We start from the raw sequence: 21,148 nt of genomic DNA, 5'->3' as shown, positions 1-21,148 counted from the left end.
TGCACAGGTGCTATGGTGTGCATGTCGGGACAACTTGGGAGTTGGTTTTCTCTGCTGTGTGAGTCTTGTGGATTGGACTCAGATCGTCTGGTTTGGTGGTAAGTGCCTTTACATGCTGGACTATTTCCCCCTCCCCCTTTAAAAATTGCACTTATTTATTTGTGTGTGTAAATTGCGTTTTCCAGAGACTGTAATATGCTAGAAAAAGCACTTGAACTTTGATCTTGATACTTTGTTCTCCTTTTGATGATTTTTGTCTAGATGTTAGTTAATATGCCAAGCTGTCTGGAGTTTTTGTTTGTATTAACTAGTGTATAGCTTGTAGGAAGTCATGAATAGCTTCTCCTTTAAATTTTGAAACAGATCTTCCTACTAACTATAGATGTTGATTATTGTGAGATTGGGTGCAAATTATTCATGAGTAAACCTTTGTCAGGGAGGAGTAATCCTGTTGAAGCCTCTAGTGCTCAAAATTCACCATGACTCATGTGTTCTTGCTGTGCCTGGCCATTGAAATCAGCACCAACACTGAAAAAGGACATGGATGCCAGCACTTACTCCAGATTGTCTATCTGAAAAGCCTGGGTTGAGGCTCACTGCAGAGTCTGTTGAGTGTCATTCCCAGTATAAAGGCATTGGTACTGTTAGAACGTATGACTTTTCTCCCTGTGGAATGAATTGGTTACAGCTGACTGGAAAGTGTAGGAGGAAAACTATTACTAGGTTATGTTTTTGGTTACATCATCTATTAGAGTGAGCTCTGTTTCTTGTGTTTATGTGGAAGTTTCCATATACATGCAGACTCTCCTAAATGTATATACAGTGAGTGGATGCAAATTCATCCCCACAGTCTTTGGCACTGTGCCTGTTCGCCGTTGTCTCTCATCTGCTTTCCTCACATGCTTCCTGCATATTGTTACCTTGAGTTTTTTAATTTAAAAGTTTTCCTTTATTAGTGTGTGTTTGTGTGTGTGTGTGTGTGTGTTTATATTTGCAAGCAGGTGCACATGAGGAGGTCAGAGAATAACTGCAGGAATCAATTCTTTCCTTTCATCTTGACTTTTGAGGTAGGGTCTTGTTTCTGCTTCTCTGTGGCCCCAGGTTAACTGGCCCCAAAGCTGAAAGAAACAAATACGAAGCAAAATTTACTTTTTGTATCAAGCCTAGGGATTTGAGCTTGCTAGCAAACACTGTGGTCATGCTGGGCAGACACTCTGGGCTGTGCTACACTAGCCTACAAAACTTGTTTTCAGTAATAAGGCCTCTTAGTATTTAGGATATGGAGCAGTTAGGGTTGATGTACAGAAAACGTTAGCAGAACAGCATTTGAAGTTCAGCACACAGGATTTTGCAGAACTCTTAATTTTGTTTTCTTTGAAATTGGTCAACTTACTCCTCTTGGGCCTTCTCTTTTGAATCATTGGCAACTGTCTAGGACCTAGGCTCAGTGGTTTGAACAGAGACGCCTTGGGTATATGGTACAAACGCCCTTCAACAAATTGGCGCCCATGTGGCCAACTAAAATCCACTTAAAACCTGAGAGGGCTTGCAAAGGAATTCTAGACACTTTAAAAAACAAAGTTTAGTTAACAGAAAATTTGTGATTTGGTTGGTGTGAAACACAAACATATACTCTAAGATATAGTATATATGTATATATATGTAATTTATGTGACTATTTTAGTTAGAGCCTTTTATGACAGGACTTGTTGACATTTTAGGGCTAAGATTCATCCCATCTTCTCTTCACAGCCATGTGTGGGATTTCAAGGCACGTATTACTGTTTGAGGCTTTACAGTGGCTTAAGGTGGTAGTTTTTTCAGCTTTTCTTTTGTGCCTCAATGCTCCTGAATTATATTTCAATGATAATGGTCCTTCGAATGTACTTATTATTGGTGTGTGTGTGTGTGTGTGTGTTTGTGTGTGTGTGTGTGTGTGTGTGTGCACGTGCCATGGCAGGTATGTGGACATCAGAGGACAGTTACCACTTTTGTGTGGTTCTGGAATGGAACTCACATTGTCATCTCAGTGGTAGTGGTCTTTATGGCAGTGGTTCTCAGCTGGCAGTGGAGGAGAACATCGGACAGTTAGAAAATGATTTAGAGTTATCTCCCTAGTTCTTCCTGTGGTCGTCCAGCAGTTTTGAGCCACTGCATTAAAGCAGTTAGTGTGAAATCCAAATAGATAAATGCTAAAGACATTGAAATCTAGTAAGACATTGAAAAATGTTAAAGAAAGAACTTCATGCTTTAAAGAATTTGAAAATCCCTTATATTGTATTCTTTCATTATTGAGTAAACTACACTGAATCATTTGCAGTTTTTTTAAAAAAATAAAATATCGAGTTACTGATGTATGCTATAACTTCCCATGTTTGGGTAGAACGTTTGTAGAGATTGGCAAGAAATGCTCCCCTGGCCTCCTCTCTTTCCTTCTCTCCTTCCCTTCCTTCCTCCTATCCTTGTTTTGAGTCAGGGCCTCTCTCTGTAGCCCAGGCTGGCCTGGAACTTACTGTGTGGCCCAAGATGGTCCTGAACTCATGTGCTGGGGTTTATAGGCATGAGCCACCATGCCCAGATTGACTGTTGCATTTTGAAAACCAATTATGGACATAAACATTTTTAATTCTCCAGATGATGGTGCTGATACTCAGAATGGAACCAAGAAAGAAGATCTTACTGACAAAGAGAAGAAGGAGGAGGAAGAGATGCCTGCACCCGTGTATAAAGTCAAATCAATCCTGGAGAGTTGGGTGTGGGGCAAGCAACCAGGTATTATACTTTCTGACATAAGTGGATCAGGTTTTTGTTTGTTAATGGAATTTTCTAAAATTAAAACCCATATTACAGTAAAATAATGTCTGATATAAAGTATAAGAATAAAATGTATCTGATAAAAATATAACCATTATAACTAATTTTTAAGCACACAGTTCATATTCTGGTACAAAAGTATTACCACCCATATCCATTAAACTGTCCTCTAGCCCTCCAGGCAGCTACACTTCATTCTTCAATAGTACTCCATATAAATAGGCTTAGTCTTTATTCTTCTTATCTAGTTTATTTTGCTTAGTATGTATTTAAATTTATCTATGATGTAGCCTTTCTGGTTTTTCAAGACAGGATTTCTCTGTGTAGCCCTGGCTGTCCTGGAACTCATTCTGTAGATCAGGTTAGCTTTGAGGTCAGAGATCTGCCTGCCTCTACTTTCCGGGTGCATGTTGTGACCTTTTAAAATGTTAAATAATATTTCACTGTTTGTGTTTGTGTGCCTACTTTGATTATGTTCTGCACTAGTTGGTAGACTGTTGGGGTGCTTATCTCCACCCCTTTTTTGGTAATAATAACCTTTATTTAAAATAACTTTAATCTAGGAAACTCATTTTATGTGAGTTTCCAATTAGCTACTAGAGTCAGAAACAATAAATAAACAAATGAAACCAGAAAGTACTCTGTAGAAAAAGTACAAAAGGAACAATTGTACTGTGAAAAACAGTGAAGATATTAACTGTCAGGTGCCTGTACTAGTGTGAAGGCTGTCTCCCCTAGTGAGTGCCACTCTGTCAGCCTTGAGATCTGATTCCTTGTCCTTGTGCCCTGAGTAGATGAATCTGCTGCCACGGACATGGTTGTCCAGTCTGTGTGAGGTCACTGCTTAGTTCCGTATGCATTCCCAGGTACACTGATCGTGTGGAATACTGTGGTTAACTTTTTCACACACAGGTACAGTGTTTTCCAGAGCCACACTGGGTTTCCATTCATTCCGCAGTCCACAAGGTTCTAGTCTCCCCAAGTCCTTGCTCACATTTGTTGTTTCCTGTTGATAATATCCACCTTGATGAGTGGGAAATGGTGCGTTACTGTTTTGATTTATATTTACTAATCATTAAGTGATGTTGACCAACAAAAAATATTATGTTATTTTCAGGACAATGGGAGATCACCAGATTAAGTGACTTTCAAAATGATAAATGTTGCCGGGCGGTGGTGGCGCACGCCTTTAATCCCAGCACTCGGGAGGCAGAGGCAGGTGGATCTCTGTGAGTTCGAGACCAGCCTGGTCTACAAGAGCTAGTTCCAGGACAGGCTCCAAAACCACAGAGAAACCTTGTCTCGAAAAAAACCAAAAAAAAAAAAAAAAAGATAAATGTTACATGTTTTCTCTCATGTGTAGACCCTAGATTTTGTCCAGATGTATAAAATCATGTGTGTAGATCCTAGACTTTATCCAGATGTATCAAATCATGTGTGTAGATCCTAGATTTTGTCCAGATGTATAAAATCATGTGTGTTGGATGTGAAAGTGGAATAGGAATGTGGCTAGAGTTTTTTTTTTTTTCTAGAAAGTGGGCTACTGAGAAGTTTGACTTTATAGTTTTGAAGATTTGTTTGTTCATTTCTGTGGGACTAAGCCTTGAGTCCAGGGCCTTCTGCATGCTAAGCAGTTGCACTACAACCCTTCAGCTTTGTATTAGCAACGTTTACATGGTAATTGCAGAGCACTAGTAAATGATGGAAGCCAAAAGCCATCATGTCTTATGCTGTACTCCACTGTGTGATTTCCGTCAAGTTACTTAGCCCTTCTGTGCCTGAGTTTGGTGTGTGGTCATAGAGTACTACCAGCTGATATGTGCACAGTCTTAATGCTTTGGGCGTGTTGTATGCTGAAGTGTTTCTACTGCCGTTGTCTAATTTCTCAGTGTTATCGCCAACCGTGCCCAAGGCCTTGACAAGCCTGACTGTTTTCTTATCTTGTGTTCCAGACGTGAATGAGTTGAAGGAGTGTCTTTCTGTGCTGGTTAAAGAGCAGCAAGCCCTGGCTGTCCAATCAGCTACCACCACACTCTCGGCCTTGAGGTTGAAGCAGAGGCTGGTCATCTTAGAGCGCTATTTCATTGCCTTGAATAGAACTGTTTTCCAGGAGAATGTCAAAGTTAAGTGGAAAAGCAGCAGCATTTCTGTGCCTCCCACAGAGAAGAAAAGGTAATGCTAACATGGAAGAACCCTGGTGGCATCTCCCTGTAAGTTCTGCCTCTTTTGTTGAAGACAGTTTCTTCATTACTAAAGATGCTTCTAGACACATGGTTTTTAATTTGTGGGTATTTATCACTGCATCAACAAATTTGCCCAATGGTATTAACTAATAACTACTAGAATATTTAAGGCTCATGTAAAACTGTATTTTTCCCCCAATGTAACTGTGAAAATTCTTGTCCCCATGAGAACAGAGTGCCAGGGTAATTCATGTTTGATATGGTTATGAGCTTTTTCTTTCGTTGTGGTAGTTACGGCTTCCACTCCCTAGAGTGACGTGGTAATTGTGCATGCAGCAGGAAGTATGCTCGTCTCTGCTTTCCTTTCTTCTCTCTTCTCCCTCTCTGTCCTCTCACCTCTTCCCTTCTGCTCCCCCTCCCTATTATATCATGTTGAAATCATTGTTGGCACATTTAGAGTAAGCTTTCACCTTAGCTGTGCCAAGGGACCTCTGGGTTTTCTTTCCATTTGAGAATAGGTTGGGTAGTTTTTCATTTCCTGACCACACAGACAGCAGCCCACAGTGATGGTCACTGGTCTGAGAGCTCTGTCTATGTCAGTGGTTGATGCTAAGAGACCTTATGCACACTTATGTGTTGGTCATATCACCCTAGATATGGAAAGTGGTTTGCATGATCTATGGACTTAAGCATTGATGAGTTAATTAGAACATCTTTCATTAAGTGAAGGAATTCCTGAAATTAAAAAAAAAAAACTTTTTGAGCTTATAGAAGGTTGCATTTATACATTTGTGCATACATGCACACATATGTAACAATAATTAAAAAAGAGGCTATGATTTTGATAGTGGTTTTTTTTTTTTTTTTTTTTTTTTGGTTTTTCGAGACAGGGTTTCTCTGTGGTTTTGGAGCCTGTCCTGGAACTAGCTCTTGTAGACCAGGCTGGTCTCGAACTCACAGAGATCCGCCTGCCTCTGCCTCCCAAGTGCTGGGATTAAAGGCGTGCACCACCACCGCCCGGCTGATAGTGGTTTTTATACTGGCTTAGAACTATAGGTTCTTTCTTGGGGGCCCAGATCCCAACTGTCTGAGTAGAGTTGAGCTTCATGTTTTCTTCAAGGGAAAATGTTAGCAATAGTTCTCCAAGCTCTCCTGATCAGATTTAACATGTGTACTCAGCTTTAAAGGGTTTCTTATGTAATAGACATATTTCTCATTCCGAAATTTATTCCCATGTTCCTGGCATCCAGTGCCTCCTCTGAAAGCAGCAATAACACTTCATCCTTCATAGTAACTTACAGTTGTGCACAGAGCGTCCCTGCACTATTCAGACCCTCACAGATAAGTGTGCACTGCCTCCCCTGCACTGTTCAGGCCCTCAGAGATGAGTGTGCACAGCCTCCCCTGCGCTGTTCATGTCCTCACAGAGAAACAAAAAGTTTACAAAGGATATTTTATACAAAGTTTAAAAATTGAAACTAAAACCCACCATGGATCCTGATAGCTAAAGAAGACCATAGGTCACACCCTGACCTACATTCTTATTTGATTATTTTCATGTTTCTCTGACTTTTTATCTGCAGTTCCCGCCCCACAGGCAGAGGGGTAGAAGGACTCGCCAGAGTTGGGTCCCGAGCAGCACTCTCCTTTGCCTTTGCTTTCTTACGGAGGGCCTGGCGTTCAGGTACGTGTGTAGCCATTCTCTTCCCTTCATAGATGGGAGTTCTGAGTTCCCTGAGCAATTCTGCCCCAGCAAGTTCCTTGTTGGCCACCTACCAACTAGACTGCCAGGCCCCTGAGGCCCTCTCGGGGGTTTTCAGAGTCGTTTCATCTTGTAGATGTCTTCATTCTCTTTACCTTGAGTTCTTCTTTGTAAAACCAGAGGCTATGGGGTCTTTGAGTGTTCAGGTCTATGGTTTGTTTGTTTGTTTTGGTTTTTCGAGACAAGGTTTCCCTGTAGCTTTGGAGCCTGTCCTGGAACTAGCTCTTGTAGACCAGGTTAGCCTCGAACTCACAGAGATCGGCCTGCCTCTGCCTCCTGAGTGCTGGGATTAAAGGGGTGTGCCACCACTGCCCGGCTTCAGGTCTGTGTTTTTAAGAAGTGTTCATTTATTACAAACCCACCTTACATCCTTCACTGTTTAATGACTTAGTAAGAAGTTGTCAGTTGAGCACCCGTAATCTGAAAATATGCAGTCTGAAATATTCCAAAATCTCAAGTCTTTTGACTCATGATCTCATAAGTAGAGAAACTCACTAACCTCATGTGATAGGTTGCTGCCAGAATGCATCCTCACCAAAGATGCTGCATGAGAAACCTCTAGTTTCTGTGTGTGAGATGTATATGGACCCGGGGACATGGACACACACACACCCCATATTTTAGGTAAGAGACACTCAGTCTGTCTCACACATAGTGCTTATGTGAGAGATATCAAAGGTGTACTGGGATTTCTGCAGCTGTGGTACAGTTTGGCCCATCGCGTGAAGAATCTCCTGACTGTCTTTTCACTTGAGGGCTTGGAGGCTCAGTGGGAGTGACTAGAACACTGCTTGTCCGCAATGCTTGTGTGTTGCTCAGGTGAGGATGCTGATCTCTGCAGTGAGCTCTTGCAAGAGTCCCTGGATGCCCTTCAAGCTCTTCTTGAGGCCTCTCTCTTTGGTGAGAGCACAGTATCTATCATCTGTGTGGTTGGAGGTGGTAGAGAGAGCCACGAGGTTCCTCAGATCTGTTGTGACTGGGTGAGTTTGCATTTTCCTTGCTTTTCTCTGGAATAGCTCCGGTGTGCTTGAGCCTCGTTCTCATCTCTTCTTACTGACTAGGTTTTGCTGCTGCGATTTTAGCATGCTTTCAAGTTCTTGCTATTCACATTAACTTTTTTTTTTTTTGAGACAAGTTTTCTCTATGTAACAGCCCTAGCTGTCCTAGAACTTTCTTTGTAGATCAGGTTGGCCTCTAAATCACAAAGATCTGTCTGCCTCCTGACTGCTGGAATTAAAGGCATGTGCTACTATACTCAGCTTCAAAATTGTTTTTGCACATTTTATTTATTCGTTTTGTACGTGTATGTGTGTGTGTGTTAGTTTTGGTAGTAAGTGCTTTACCTGCTGATCCAGCTCTCTGGCCCACTCTCAGTTTTTTAGATGATTTAATTTATGATGATTGTGAATCGAGTCAAGAAGCTGTCGCATTGAATGTGATGGAAAATGCCAAGCCTTTTTTTTGTTATTCGCTGTTTTCCTGACGTATTTGTTGATTTGCCCATCATAATTTGAGCACTTCTTGTGTGCCTCCCGGTGTTAATGAAGAGCCACTGTTTTCAAGATTGTGTTTGCCTGGAAGTCTTTGGCTGCTCAAGCAAAATGTTCTGACTAGTGCAGGTCTGTAGCTCAGTAGGAAAGCAGTTGCTGAGCATGTACAACCTGGTTTGGTCCTTCTCACTGCAGAAAAGAAATGTGTAAACCTGTTTGTTAGTTTACTATTGCTGTAACAAGAACCTCTGTCAACCGAACATAAGGAGGAAGGGTTTGGCTGCTGGTTTCAGAGACTTGAGTCTATGATCACTTGGCCCTGTAGCTTTGGACCAGTGTCAGCAGAGTTCACCATGGAGGAGCCTGTTCTTTCATGGCAGCCACTAAATAAAGGAAATGTCAGGTTATAGTTTTGTCTTCAAGAGTGTACCAGCAATGACTAACTTTTGGACTAGACTCTACCTACTAAGTGGTCTGTCACTTTTCCATAATGTCATGGATTTGGGACTAGCCAGCAAGGACACAGGTGTTGGGCAGATGTTTATGATCCAAATTCTAGCATGTAGCTATACTCTTTTATTTTTTGTATATGATTTTGATCGGAATGGGCATTTTTGGGCAGCTGTACCCCTCCTTAGACAAACTGGGAGTCCTAGACTACTTTGGTCCCCTGCTCCGAGGGGTTGCTATGTTGAATTTAGTGTTACACAATTGGCATAACATGCTGTAGTCCAGAACTCTGGATTCAAATGATCCTCAGCTCCTTGGTAGTTGTGACTATAGGTGTGTGTTTCTGCTCCTGGCTTCAATATGAATCTGTAGTTACATTTTTTAATGTGTAGAAAATAATACAAAATTAAGTACAGACACATCGAAGGAAAGTTAGGGTGCTCTTGTGTCTTCAGCAGAAGTCATTACCATTTATTCCTATGATCGACAGGGATGCCTTTAGTCTCTTGCACACGAGCCACGAGTCTCTCTCCAAGGTGTGCTGGTGCAGGCTTTGCTGTAGGATTTTAAAGCTAAAGCCCTGAAAATAGCCTTGGAATTAAGTTTAAAAATCCAGTTTCAGTTATAGCCTCCCCTTTCCAATTTTAGGTTCAGGGAATTTGTTATTTATTATCGAGCACAAAGTTCAAATATTTCTCTGATGTGAAATATAAATATGCATAGACAAGTGCCTTTAGATCCTCTGGTGGCTTCAAAAATTAATTCTCCAATTTTGTATGGGACAGTTGATGCTATATTTTATTCAGATTGAAAAAGTGCCCACCCCAACCCCCACATCCCTCCCTCCCTCCATTCCTCCATCCTTCCCTTGAGACAGGTTCTCATGAAGCCCAGGCTGGCCTCAAACTACTGTAGTCAGGGATGACTTTGAACTTCTGACCGCCTCCCTCAAGTACTAGGACTATAATGTGTAATCCTGTCCAGTTTATGCAGTTCTGGGTTGGAATCCAGGGCCCTGTGCATGCTAGTGAAAGGTCTCTACTAACAAAGCCATAGCCCATCCCCATTGAAGACCTTTCTACTCATTTTTGTGTAATGGTACAGCTTACTTTATGCTTCAGAAACATAGGGTCTGTCTTCTAATGTACTAAATATCTAAAATCATACTTTTAAAAACACCTTTACTGTCTGGGAAGTAGAGCTCAGTGATAAGCCCAATACCCAGTGTGCCCAAAGCTCAAGATTTGATCCCTCATACTGGAAAAAGTACCCTCCCCATAAAGATGTTTCCCCCTCCCTTCCTCCCTCATTTCCTTCCTTCCTACTTCCCTCCCTTCCTCCCCTCATGTATGTCTGTGTGTGTGTGTGTGTGTGTGTGTGTGTGTGTATGTGTATGTGTGTGTGCTTGTCTTTTTTATGGGAGATTGAATGTCATTAGCCTGCTGGTAATTTTAAGTTTGCTGCTTTTTCTGATGTTGCCTAGCCTTCCTGTTGCTGTCATTCCAGGGATGTTCATGGAACACCAGGGACTAAGGGACCAGGAGGAGTTCCTTTACAGGACCAGCACTTGGCTTTGGCCATCCTGCTGGAGTTGGCTGTCCAGAGAGGTACCCTTAGGTGAGTGGTCTGAGGCTCAAGGCATCTCAGGAGATGATTGTGTGTCTAGACACCTGCTGTGATGTGAATTCCACTTATTTGTGGCTATAGCAAATTGTGGTGTTCTATAGCTAGACCTTCATGCCAGGGCCCCATGTTTATTCTGCTATTCTGCTCTGCTATCTTTATTTCTTTTTAGGCTACTCTATCTAGTCATCTAGGACTCCTTTGTAAGATGTTTCCCCTAAACAACTGTTTATTTCATCTTTCTGAAATAGGTTTTCTTCATTTATTGATTTAAGATTCTTGAAGTTTCATGTAGAAAGCACTACTCAAATGTCTTAGCTATTTTCATATCAATAGATGGCAAATGTCTTTTGCTAAATTCTTGGCATTGACTCAGTGATTTAACTGCCAAGAATTATTTCCATGATATTATTTTATCATCTTCTCATATCATTGTCCTCCTATAATTCTAATTATATGTTTAGTTTTGATGTGGTATGACAAGCAGTAACTTTTTTAGAGAGTAAATATCCTTCCTTTTCAGCCAGATGTTGTCTGCCATCCTGTTGTTGCTTCAGCTGTGGGACAGTGGGGCACAGGAAACTGACAATGAGCGGTCTGCCCAAGGCACCAGTGCCCCTCTTCTGCCACAGCATCTCACTGTGTAGCCCTGGCTGACCCGGAACTCGACATGTTTACCAGGCTGGCCTTGGATTCACAGAGCATGTTTATCCTTGTCTCTGGCATGCTGTGAGGGATGCATGTGCTACCATGCCTGGCAATGGATCTTTTTCTTAATAAGTCCCCTTAAAATGGACTCCTGAGTTAGTGACAGAATTTTGCTATCCAAATGCTACTGTGGCAGCTGATTCTGTTGCGTGTTCCTGTTTATCCTGAGTATGCATGCATATGTGTCTTGGCAGTACATGGTGAGGTGACTCAGCGTGGGCTCCTTCTCTTCAGGCCGTTCCTAGGTAGCGTCATTCTCTCACCCCTACCAGTAAAGGCATTTGCTTCCAGCTTTATGCCTGGGGTTTTGATTTTCTGCCTGTTTTGACACAGACATAACCTGATATAGTTTGATCATTGAAAAATACGTTGAAAGTCCAGCTTTTGAATGAAACTTTTGAAATGAAATATAAACAAAACTGGGAGCTTACCATTTAGCTGTGCTAATATGAGATATTCTGAGTTATTTTGATGTTTTTAATCGGTCTATTTACTTTTTTGTTTTTCACTTTCGTAGTATCTCAATATTAGTCCTGCATATTCTCTTACTCTAAGAAACATTTATATGTGTTCTTTTTTTTTCAGGGATCATTGCAAGAGGTCATAGGTTGGGGGTTAATAGGATGGAAATACTATGCCAATGTGATTGGTCCAATCCAGTGTGAAGGCCTTGCCAGTCTGGGGGTAATGCAGGTGGCCTGTGCGGAAAAGCGTTTCTTGATCCTGTCCCGAAATGGCCGTGTGTACACACAGGCTTACAACAATGACATGCTGGTAGGTGCTGAGTGTGGTGTGATGCATGCCTCCTTCAGTGCTGGGCCCGCTGTAGATGCCACATGGTGTCGTGGTCCCGGTTGCAGGTGTCTGTGCATTGTACATTATAGTCATAGTCGTGTTAGATGGTTCCAGTTGTGGTGGGCGTTAACAGGGATCAAGAATGCCACCCAGTAATTCCATTGTTAACACAGTTGCTTTGTAAACCAGTGTTCATGTGTGAGGCAGCCGACAGAATAAGAACGGGTTCTGATGAGGTTCTGATGGTGCCCTTGGACATGGGTGCTCTCGTTTAAGGGAAGTCCGTGAGCTGTGTGTCCGTTCTCACAGCAGCACTTGCCATCCATGGACCACGTGGAGAATTCTTACCACTCGGAGCTCTAGAGGGTCCCAGTCTGTCAGGTGGAGTGTGAATGGGGAGAGTTGCTCTGTTCACATTGCCCGTGACCAAGATTGACTCCTGTTCTTTCTGATTTTTACCTTTCTAGGCTCCACAACTGGTCCAGGGGCTTGCCTCCAGAAACATTGTGAAAATTGCTGCCCATTCTGATGGTCACCACTATCTGGCTTTGGCTGCCACAGGGGAGGTGTACTCGTGGGGCTGTGGGGATGGCGGAAGGCTGGGCCATGGAGACACTGTGTACGTACAGCCGTTTTAGAAACTGCCATACTCACTGGGGATCCATATTCACAATGGAATGGAAAATGTCAGGAGTGATTTCCCGCTGCTGTCTAGGATAAGGGGGGAGACATAACACGATGTGTCCATTTTCTTTCTTTTTCTTTTACTTCAGAACAGGGTCTCGTTATGTAGCTCTGGCCGTCCTGGAACTGACTGTGTAGACCAGGCAGGCCTTGAACTCAGAGATCTACTTGCCTCTGCCTCTGTCTCCCGAGTGCTGAAATCAAAGGCGTAGGCCACTTCCTGGCATGTTTCCATTCTTGATGACTGACTCCATGGGAATTGCCACAAATGAGGGTGCTCTCTTTGCCAGCTTTAGTAGTGACTAGCAACTGTACCCTCCATCTTGTTTTCTAAATTAAAGAAACCCCACATTGCCATGTTATTCACACTGGGCCATGTCTCCCGCTGGTAGGACCTGCAGAACCATGACATGTTCTTAGAGACCAATTTCACCTTCCTGGGCGGAAGCTTTCAGTTACCATGGAAGAATAGAAGTAGAACAAAAATAGATATTGTAAATGCTTAGGGCTAAAAATTGAGAGATCTGGCAATTCCCGCAGATTTTGTATGGTGCTGTTACAGGTGGAGCCTGTTGGGGAGATCTTTACACTCGGTAGCTGTCCTGTCTCTGGGGCAAGCTTGCTTCATGAGGTCAGAGTATGAGGGGGAGCAGGCAGGTCAAGTTAGAAACATCTCAACCCTGACTGTCTATGAGTCGGAGGAGGAGAGACTGGAAGGTCTCTGACTTATTAATACTGTGGGGGCAGAAGTGGAAACATCACTACCTAGAATATTCTCTGGGAAGAATGTCAGTGTTCAAGAAAAGTAGGGATATGTGTGGCATGTTATTTTAGGGTTCAGAAATGATCCCAGAGGTACAGTGTAAGTTATTGAGGAAAAATGAGGCAAAACTAGTGAAAAAGGAGTTTGGAAGGGCTGTTGTTTGCAGACTGTATGGCGGGATTGGCCTGGGACGACAGAGGTACCAAGGACAGCTGTTTCCTTGGAGGTATTTATAATATACTACTATTGATGTATTTCCTAAGGAAATTAGGATTACCTGAGATTAGAATGAATAACTTCCCTTGGTCTAGGATTTCAGGGAAGGAAAAAATGATCATTGCAAAAGGCAGGAATCAGAGAAAACTGTGGGAAGAGTTTCAGCTTGAGCTGAAGAAGAAAGGGCTGTACTCAGTAGTGATTGGCTTTCTCCAGCCGTGCCCATTCTTGTATGCAGTCACAAAGTGAGCAAAGCATGTCTTTAAAAGTGTTGTTTAAGTCGGTGGTGGCGCACGCCTTTAATCCCAGCACTCGGGAGGCAGAGGCAGGCGGATCTCTGTGAGTTCGAGACCAGCCTGGTCTACAAGAGCTAGTTCCAGGACAGGCTCCAAAACCACAGAGAAACCCTATCTCGAAAAACCAAAAAAAAAAAAAAAAAAAAAAGTGTTGTTTATCATAGGATGCATAATGTAGGTTATAAACATGAGAAGTTTTGTTAATTAGATTTTATTTTTAATTCTGAAAATTTTGCTATCCTTATTTTCTCAAGCTTTTTAATCTGTAAAATCAAAAAATTTTACTTTATTAGTAAGATTTGCTCACTTCTTTCTGTCTACATTCCCCCCCCCCCTCTCTCTCTCTCTCACACACACACACACACACACACACACGAATACACATGCATGCATGCATACATGCACACATACCAGATTGACTTTTGGGTAAGTTTTGACAAATCCATGCAGTGTATCCACCACCACAGTCAAGAGAGAAGGTGTTACTGTTGGTCCCAGGCTTGTCTTGGTATCTTTGCAGTTACTCCCTGATTTCCTACTCTAGCCCCTGCCAACATTTGCCTTGCTCTCTGTTCCGATTGTTTTGTCTTTTCTAGACCTGAGTCTGGACCTTCACTTTCAGTCATATTTACAGTATAGCCATGTTGTTGGGTGTGTCAACAGTTTATTGCTTTGCTGATGATGAACTGTGGTTGGAGACATTAGGATTAGAGCTGCTATAGTTCATTCTGTGAGTCTTCAACAGATACTGTTGCTGGATCCAGCTTAGGAGGTGGTGATGTTCTGTGTTTGAGATAGAAAGGCAAAAGAGCCTCATGCTCTGATCACCTATTTGCTTTTCAACCCTTAAGAAATGCCTACAATGTCATTTCTCACCTTCCTTCCCACAGGCCCCTGGAGGAGCCCAAGGTGATCTCGGCTTTCTCAGGAAAGCAGGCTGGGAAGCATGTGGTGCACATAGCGTGTGGGAGTACTTACAGCGCAGCCATCACTGCTGAGGGGGAGCTGTACACCTGGGGCCGTGGGAACTATGGCCGCCTGGGCCATGGTATGTCTGCTGTACATGAGCACAGCCATGGGGTAGAGGGAGGTTGCTTCTGCTGAGAGGGATGGAGAATGACAGTTGTATCTCTCTCAAGGCTCCAGTGAAGATGAGGCCATTCCAATGCTAGTGGCTGGACTTAAAAGACTAAAGGTCATCGATGTTGTGTGTAGGAGTTGGGATGCTCAAACCCTGGCCGTGACCGAGAATGGTATGTAGAACTTGTACTGCCCTGGGCAGTTTCTTAGGGATGTTGGTGGCTGTTACTTGGGTGAGTGAGTTAGGGAGTCCTGGAACTAGTTCTTGGAGAGCAGGCTGGCCGCAGACTCACAGAGATCTGCCTGCCTCTGCCTCCCTAGTGCTGGGATTAAAGGCGTGTGCCACCACTGCTTGGTTAAAGAGGGCATTTTTCAATTACATTGTAGGATACAGTCTGATTTTGAAATTTTTTTGTTTTTAAATTATGTATATATGTGTTTGTGTGTGTGAATGTATATGCATGAGAATGCTAACTTTAGGAAGTGGTCTGATTTTATGCATTCTAAAACAGTAACAAAGTATGCTAGGGTAGGTGATACACTGTAATTATTTTCTACCTTTCCTCTAATAGCTTATTAAAGAGGCCATACTCAAAATGTACTCTTTTGTTTCCCCCAACACCCAGCTGACTCTCTCATCATTGCTTATATGCTGTCTTCTAGGTTCAGCTCCTTTCCTCAGATTCCTTCTTCATAAAGTTTTTGTTGTTGTTGTTGCTTTGTTTTTTCTCTGCCCTTTAGGGCATGAGAGATGGAAAGTCTGAAAAAAAAGTTTGCCTACTTTAGTTTTTGTTTTTTTGTTTCTTTTTATTGTTTATTTATTTATTAAAGATTTCTGCCTTCTCCCCGCCCTACTTTAGTTTTTGAAGATAATTTATTAAGGTTCAGCTTTTTAAGTTAAAGCACCCCACCCCCATCTCAGACAGAAAACCTAGGGCATCACACATTCTAGGCAAGTGCTTTGCTACAGAGCAGGGCCCTGGCCCCAGGACATCTCCATTTTCATTGGCACCTAGAGAACGTTCTGCTGAAAAGAGGTCCCAGTTTGGACGGGAAGTCTTCCATTGCTGCACCTGATCTTTGTAGCTAACATGTGTTTCTCTTTGGTAGCTGCCCAGCTGTTCTGTCCAGGTGGAGGTTTTCTCGATGTAGCTGGAGGTTATGGATGTTACTTTGCCTGAGATTTTGTGGTTTCATTACATTTGAAATTGCTCTCTCCTTTTAATCTGCTCCACTAGAGAATGCCTAATAGATTGTTGGACTTCCTTCTGTTGTCCTGCCTATCATCATGACTTCTTTGCTAGTTTTAAATGTCTTTGTCTCTTTTGCTGTTCGTCTCTTAATCTTCTTGTTCTAAGTGGTTTACTTAGTTCTTCAGTTCAGAAATTGTTCCCTGAGCTCAATAGACCCTGTTTTTGAATTACCCATTTATTTAACCATTATTTACTTGGAGTATTTTTACAAGATGCAGACTCAAATACATTTCCCCAGTGCCAGTGCAGCTGAGCTGCTGTGTATACAAACAAAAAAGTATGAGTATTACTTAGGGCAGAAGGGGAACAAGTGAGCTTGCCTGGCTCTGCATGACTCCATCTTAAGAGTTTAGTTCTTGTAGCTTTTTCCATTTCTAGAATTTGTTCTGTTTTGAAGCCTTTGCTTTAGTCACAATATTTTTGTCTTCTGGCTTCTGTTCCTTATTTTTTTAAGGTTTATTTTTATTACTTGTGTTTATGTATATTTGTGTGTGTGTGTGTGGGGGGGTGTTCATGTAGTCCAGAAGAGGGCATCAGATTCCTTGGAGTTGGAATTACAGGTCACTGGAACCTGCGATGTGGGAGCTGGGAAATGAAACTGTCCTTTGTAACTAACTGCTCTTAACTGCTGAGCAATGGTTCCAGCCCCAACCTTGACAAAACACTTTAATTTACACTTACTTATTTGTGTATCCATGTGTAGGTCAGAGGGTAACTTGGGGAAAGTCTGTTCTCCTCCTACCATGTAGGTTCTAGGGACTGAATTCTGGTCCATAGGGTTGCTGGGAAGTGCGCTTATTTGCTGCACAGTCACTGGAGAAGACTTTACATAAGCCTCTCGCTTTCCTTTCCTTGTTTCAGTTGCTACCCTGTCTTGGGGCATGCTTTTCTTTGACAAAGATTTTCCCTCATGTTAGTTTGTTGCAGATAAAATGCCTTGTTCATTTTGCTAGTGAGGTCACCATCAGCAAGTGTTTAACAATGGCTCTCTTTGGTTTAAGCTGGCAAAGAGACCTTAGAAGACAGTTTTGTATTTGCCTCTGTTGTGTTGTAGGGCTTTAAAGGCGGTAGCAGGTTCAGGTGCTCATTTTGGCAGACTTCTAGGGATAGCTCAGGTTTAGCGGGCGGTTGTGAGGAGCTTGGGGGAGCACTCTGTTCATTGGAAGGTCCCTGTCTTTTGAAACCAGAACTTTTGGCACCCTTAGGACTTCCCTTATGTTCTATAGTTTGGCTGTCTAGTTTTAAACTACCCTTAGCCACAGGCATTTCTCTGTTGGGTGCAGATTGTTGGGGGTTGCCTTGGTGGTTGCTGCTTCTACATTTCGTCCTTTGTGCTGATCTTCCACTCTGCAGTTTCGTATGCAAAGCTGGGTCAGAAGTGGTTTTTGGGGCTGGAGAGATAGCTCAGTGGTTAAGAGCATTGCCTGCTCTTCCAAAGGTCCTGAGTTCAATTCCCAGCAACCACATGGTGGCTCACAACCATCTGTAATGATATCTGGTTCCCCCTTCTGGCCTGCAGACATACACACAGACAGAATATTGTATACATAATAAATAAATAAATATTAAAAAAAAAGAAGTGGTTTTTGGTTGTGAGCCTAGCCTTTAAGAGCTGTGCCATCTTACAATGAGATTTCCCAGGTGATGTTCTTCAATTTTTTAAATGTAATTAAAAAACAGACAAGACTCAGCCTTCCTAATCTGCAGATCTAAAACTTGAAACAGTCACAGCTTTAAATGTTTTCAGTGCTGCATGGTGCTGTGAGTGGGAAATTCAGCGTGTGCCACCTGCTTCCTGTGAAAAATATTAATGTATAAATTAATGTATAAAGTTGCATCCAGGCTACATGGATAACGTGTATATGAAGCATAAATGAATTTCTCTTAAGGGGCCTCATATGTGAAAATATTTCAAAATCTGAAACACCTAAGCATTTTGGATAAGGGATATTTAACTTTCACCGAGAGTTAATTTTGTTTATAAAATAACATTTCATATTAAGTTTTATTCAGCCTTTTATTAGAGTTTGGAAAAATAAATTTATTTTTGGGTGTTCTAAATACTATTTTTTTCCTTTTTATAGTTGCATGCTGCCATTAGTCACCAGGTTGACCCGGAATTCCTTGGTTTAGGTCTGGGCAGTGTGCTCCTGAACAGCCTGAAGCAGACTGTGGTGACCCTGACCAGCAGTGCCAGGGTTCTGAGCACCGTGCAGTCCGCTGCCCAGGCTGTGCTGCAGAGTGGCTGGTCTGTGCTGCTGCCCACAGCTGAGGAGAGGGCCAGGGCACTCTCAGCGCTGTTACCCTGCACAGGTGAGCTCTCGTGAGGGGCAGAGTTGGGCAGTGAGTGTCAGAAAGAAATGGAGAGGAGAGGACAGGACACGGCTGCTCCTGGGTGAGATGGAGGAGAAGGCTCATTGTAGGCTGTGGGAGAGCACAGCCAGAGGCAGACTCACCCTGGAGTCCTGAGCGGACAGGACCCTGAGCCCTGTGAGGATATGGGGGTGGGGTGGGAAAGGACAGGGATGGAGGGGAACCAGGTTCATCAGCCAGGGAGCCAAAGGTAACCAGAATGGTCAGATTATTTAGGGAAGAGCAGCCCAGCCTCCTGGCCTGCAGTGTTCAGAGTAGGGGGTGGGGGGTAGGTAAGACAGGAGGACCCTGTAAGAGATAGGGGCAGAATCTCTTTGATGTATTAAATAGGCACCCCAGCCATTTGTCCCAGGAGTGGAGACTTAACAGAGAGGAGATGGCACTTACTCAGTTTGGCAAAAACAAACAGCAAAGTAAACAAAACCAAAACCTTCTTTGTTCAGTTTCAGGCAATGAAGTGAGCAGAAGTCCAGGCCGTCGATTCATGATCGATCTTTTAGTTGGCAGCTTGATGGCAGACGGAGGGTTAGAGTCTGCTTTAAATGCAGCCATTACTGCAGAAATCCAGGTATGGCGCTAGGCGTGCATAGGCGCTGATGAGTATTTCACTGATGTGGAGGTGAGGTTGAAAACTGTATACTTGTGCATATGGAGAAATCATGACCATAATCATTGAAGAATCCCAGATTCAAAGCTTTTAGTTACATATAAAGTTTTAAAATGTAAACTTTTTGGTTTTACTAATGTAAAAGTGATTGAAGTATTATTTGTGATAAAATGATCCCATCCTAAGTGTGCGCTTCAGAGATGTGATAGATACTGCCATCACATGGGTCACCATTTAACCAGGAAGACCGCATGTCCCTGTGCGATCCTGCTCCTCTGCCTCCAGGTTGGAGTGTCACAGAAGTGGAATTAGATGGCAGGTGCTGGTGCCTCTTCTTTCATCCACATTATTGTGCTACTACTTTGTTTTTATTATTGAGAATTATGTCATAGTTTTTATTATTGAAAAGCACTCCTTTGAATGGTGGTAACCCTGTTTATTTCATTTCCTATTGAAGGATGTTTGGTTGTTTCTGGTTTTAAGTGCACTGTGGTCATTTGCATCATTAAGTTCAGTAAGGATCGGGTGAGAAAGTAAGTGCTAATCCTTTGAGAATGTATTTTTCCCAGTCACTCAACGCTTTGGGGTAGCATCTGTTGAGTTCTAGGCTGCATATGCGCTCATTTTCCCCAGAGAGGAAATTGCCCTCACATTTGCACCAGCTGTGTGCGAGTAGCAGCTTTTTCCTGACCTTGAAATAGACAGACTGTGCTGTATGAGTCAGCTCACACTCGGTATCTGTTAGACCTGGTAGCAAAGGTTTCAGTGACTCGGGCTGGAGAGATGACTGGGCAGTAAGAGTCCTGGCTGCTGCTCCTCCAGAGGACCTCAGTTTGATTCCTAGCACTCATTTGACTCAAGTTCTAGCGCATCTGATGCTATCTGCTGGCCACTGCTGTCACTCAGCACACATACTGCCCAGACACACATGCAGGCAAAACCCTCACACACATTAAAACAAACAAACAGAAAGAAGTATTGCATTCACTTTATAGTGACTGAAGCACCAGACTGATGAACAGGCGGTGCCTCAGGAGAATAATATATTTAAAACCGTAGCAAGTAAGAGGTGGGTTTTCTGGACACGTAGGCAGGTGTCAGTCATGTTCATCAGCGTCTGAAGCTGGGGCTGCTGTGTTGCTCATGAGGTCGCCGCTCACCAGTGTGCACTTTATAAATTTTAGGATATAGAAGCCAAAAAAGAAGCACAGAAGGAAAAAGAAATTGATGAACAAGAAGCCAATGCCTCAACGTTCCATAGAAATAGGACTCCTCTGGATAAAGACCTAATTAATACTGGGATCTATGAATCGTCTGGCAAGCAGTGTTTGCCTCTAGTTCAACTCATCCAACAGCTTCTTAGGTAAGCAGCATTAACTGTGTTATTTTTGTAAGAGTTTCTGTTTGAAATACTCACATACTGACATTAACTCTGGAGCATCAAGAGTGTTTGGCTGTTGAGGACTTACTCTGGAGAGTACGCAGTGTGAACTGTAGAGTGCAGAGAGGGTGCTGAAGCACAGGGAAGATGAGAGAGCGGGAAGAGAGGCAGCACTTTGTAAGGCTGATGGAACAGCAGGAGTGTCAGCAAACAGTAATGTTCTTAATGCCCGTTAACAAGCAGGGAACTGCAAATTACAGCATTTATGGCAAGTTTACTGTTTGAAACCTCATTGTACTATTACAAGATTCTGTCAAACATAGTTTTATATAGATGCAAAATAATATATATGTTACTTATAAGACAACTTTTTTTTTTTCTTTTTCAAGACAGGGTTTCTCTGTGGTTTTGGAGCCTGTCTTGGAACTAGCTCTTGTAGATCAGGCTGGTCTCGAACTCACAGAGATCCGCTTGCGTCTGCCTCCCAAGTGCTGGGATTAAAGGCGTGCGCCACCACCGCCCAGCCATAAGACAACTTTTAAGTTAAATGAAAATCTTAATGAAGGAATAGTGAGTGGTTCTTTGGAAAGCCATTTCCAGAGGTAGTAAGAATAAAGTGAATTCAAACCGTCATCAGAAGTTAACTGTAGAGAACCTAGACACCACAGAG

The 21,148-nt window shown here is 42.7% G+C and overlaps 2 protein-coding genes across 2 annotated transcripts in view; both read left to right on the top strand.

The window, feature by feature from the left end:
* Positions 1-11,753, top strand: part of LOC130865131 (E3 ubiquitin-protein ligase HERC2-like) — a 29,426-nt gene extending 17,673 nt beyond the window's left edge. Inside the window, exons 5-10 of the mRNA XM_057756009.1 lie at positions 2,635-2,772; positions 4,767-4,986; positions 6,581-6,681; positions 7,579-7,739; positions 10,206-10,316; positions 11,616-11,753. Of these exons, the coding sequence (XP_057611992.1) occupies positions 2,635-2,772; positions 4,767-4,986; positions 6,581-6,681; positions 7,579-7,739; positions 10,206-10,232 (647 nt within the window). The 3' untranslated portion in view covers positions 10,233-10,316; positions 11,616-11,753. The remainder of the gene's footprint in view (positions 1-2,634; positions 2,773-4,766; positions 4,987-6,580; positions 6,682-7,578; positions 7,740-10,205; positions 10,317-11,615) is intronic.
* Positions 10,975-21,148, top strand: part of LOC130865102 (putative HERC2-like protein 3) — a 58,118-nt gene continuing 47,944 nt past the window's right edge. The window contains 7 exon segments of the mRNA XM_057755984.1: positions 10,975-11,804; positions 12,293-12,444; positions 14,675-14,832; positions 14,924-15,037; positions 18,251-18,430; positions 18,934-19,058; positions 20,282-20,460. Of these exon segments, the coding sequence (XP_057611967.1) occupies positions 11,718-11,804; positions 12,293-12,444; positions 14,675-14,832; positions 14,924-15,037; positions 18,251-18,430; positions 18,934-19,058; positions 20,282-20,460 (995 nt within the window). The 5' untranslated portion in view covers positions 10,975-11,717.

Source organism: Chionomys nivalis, chromosome 23, assembly GCF_950005125.1.
Source record: "Chionomys nivalis chromosome 23, mChiNiv1.1, whole genome shotgun sequence".
NCBI classification, from domain to species: domain Eukaryota; kingdom Metazoa; phylum Chordata; class Mammalia; order Rodentia; family Cricetidae; genus Chionomys; species Chionomys nivalis.
The sequence above is the reverse complement of the archived record's forward strand: the minus strand, read 5'-3'. Positions and strand labels throughout refer to the sequence as shown.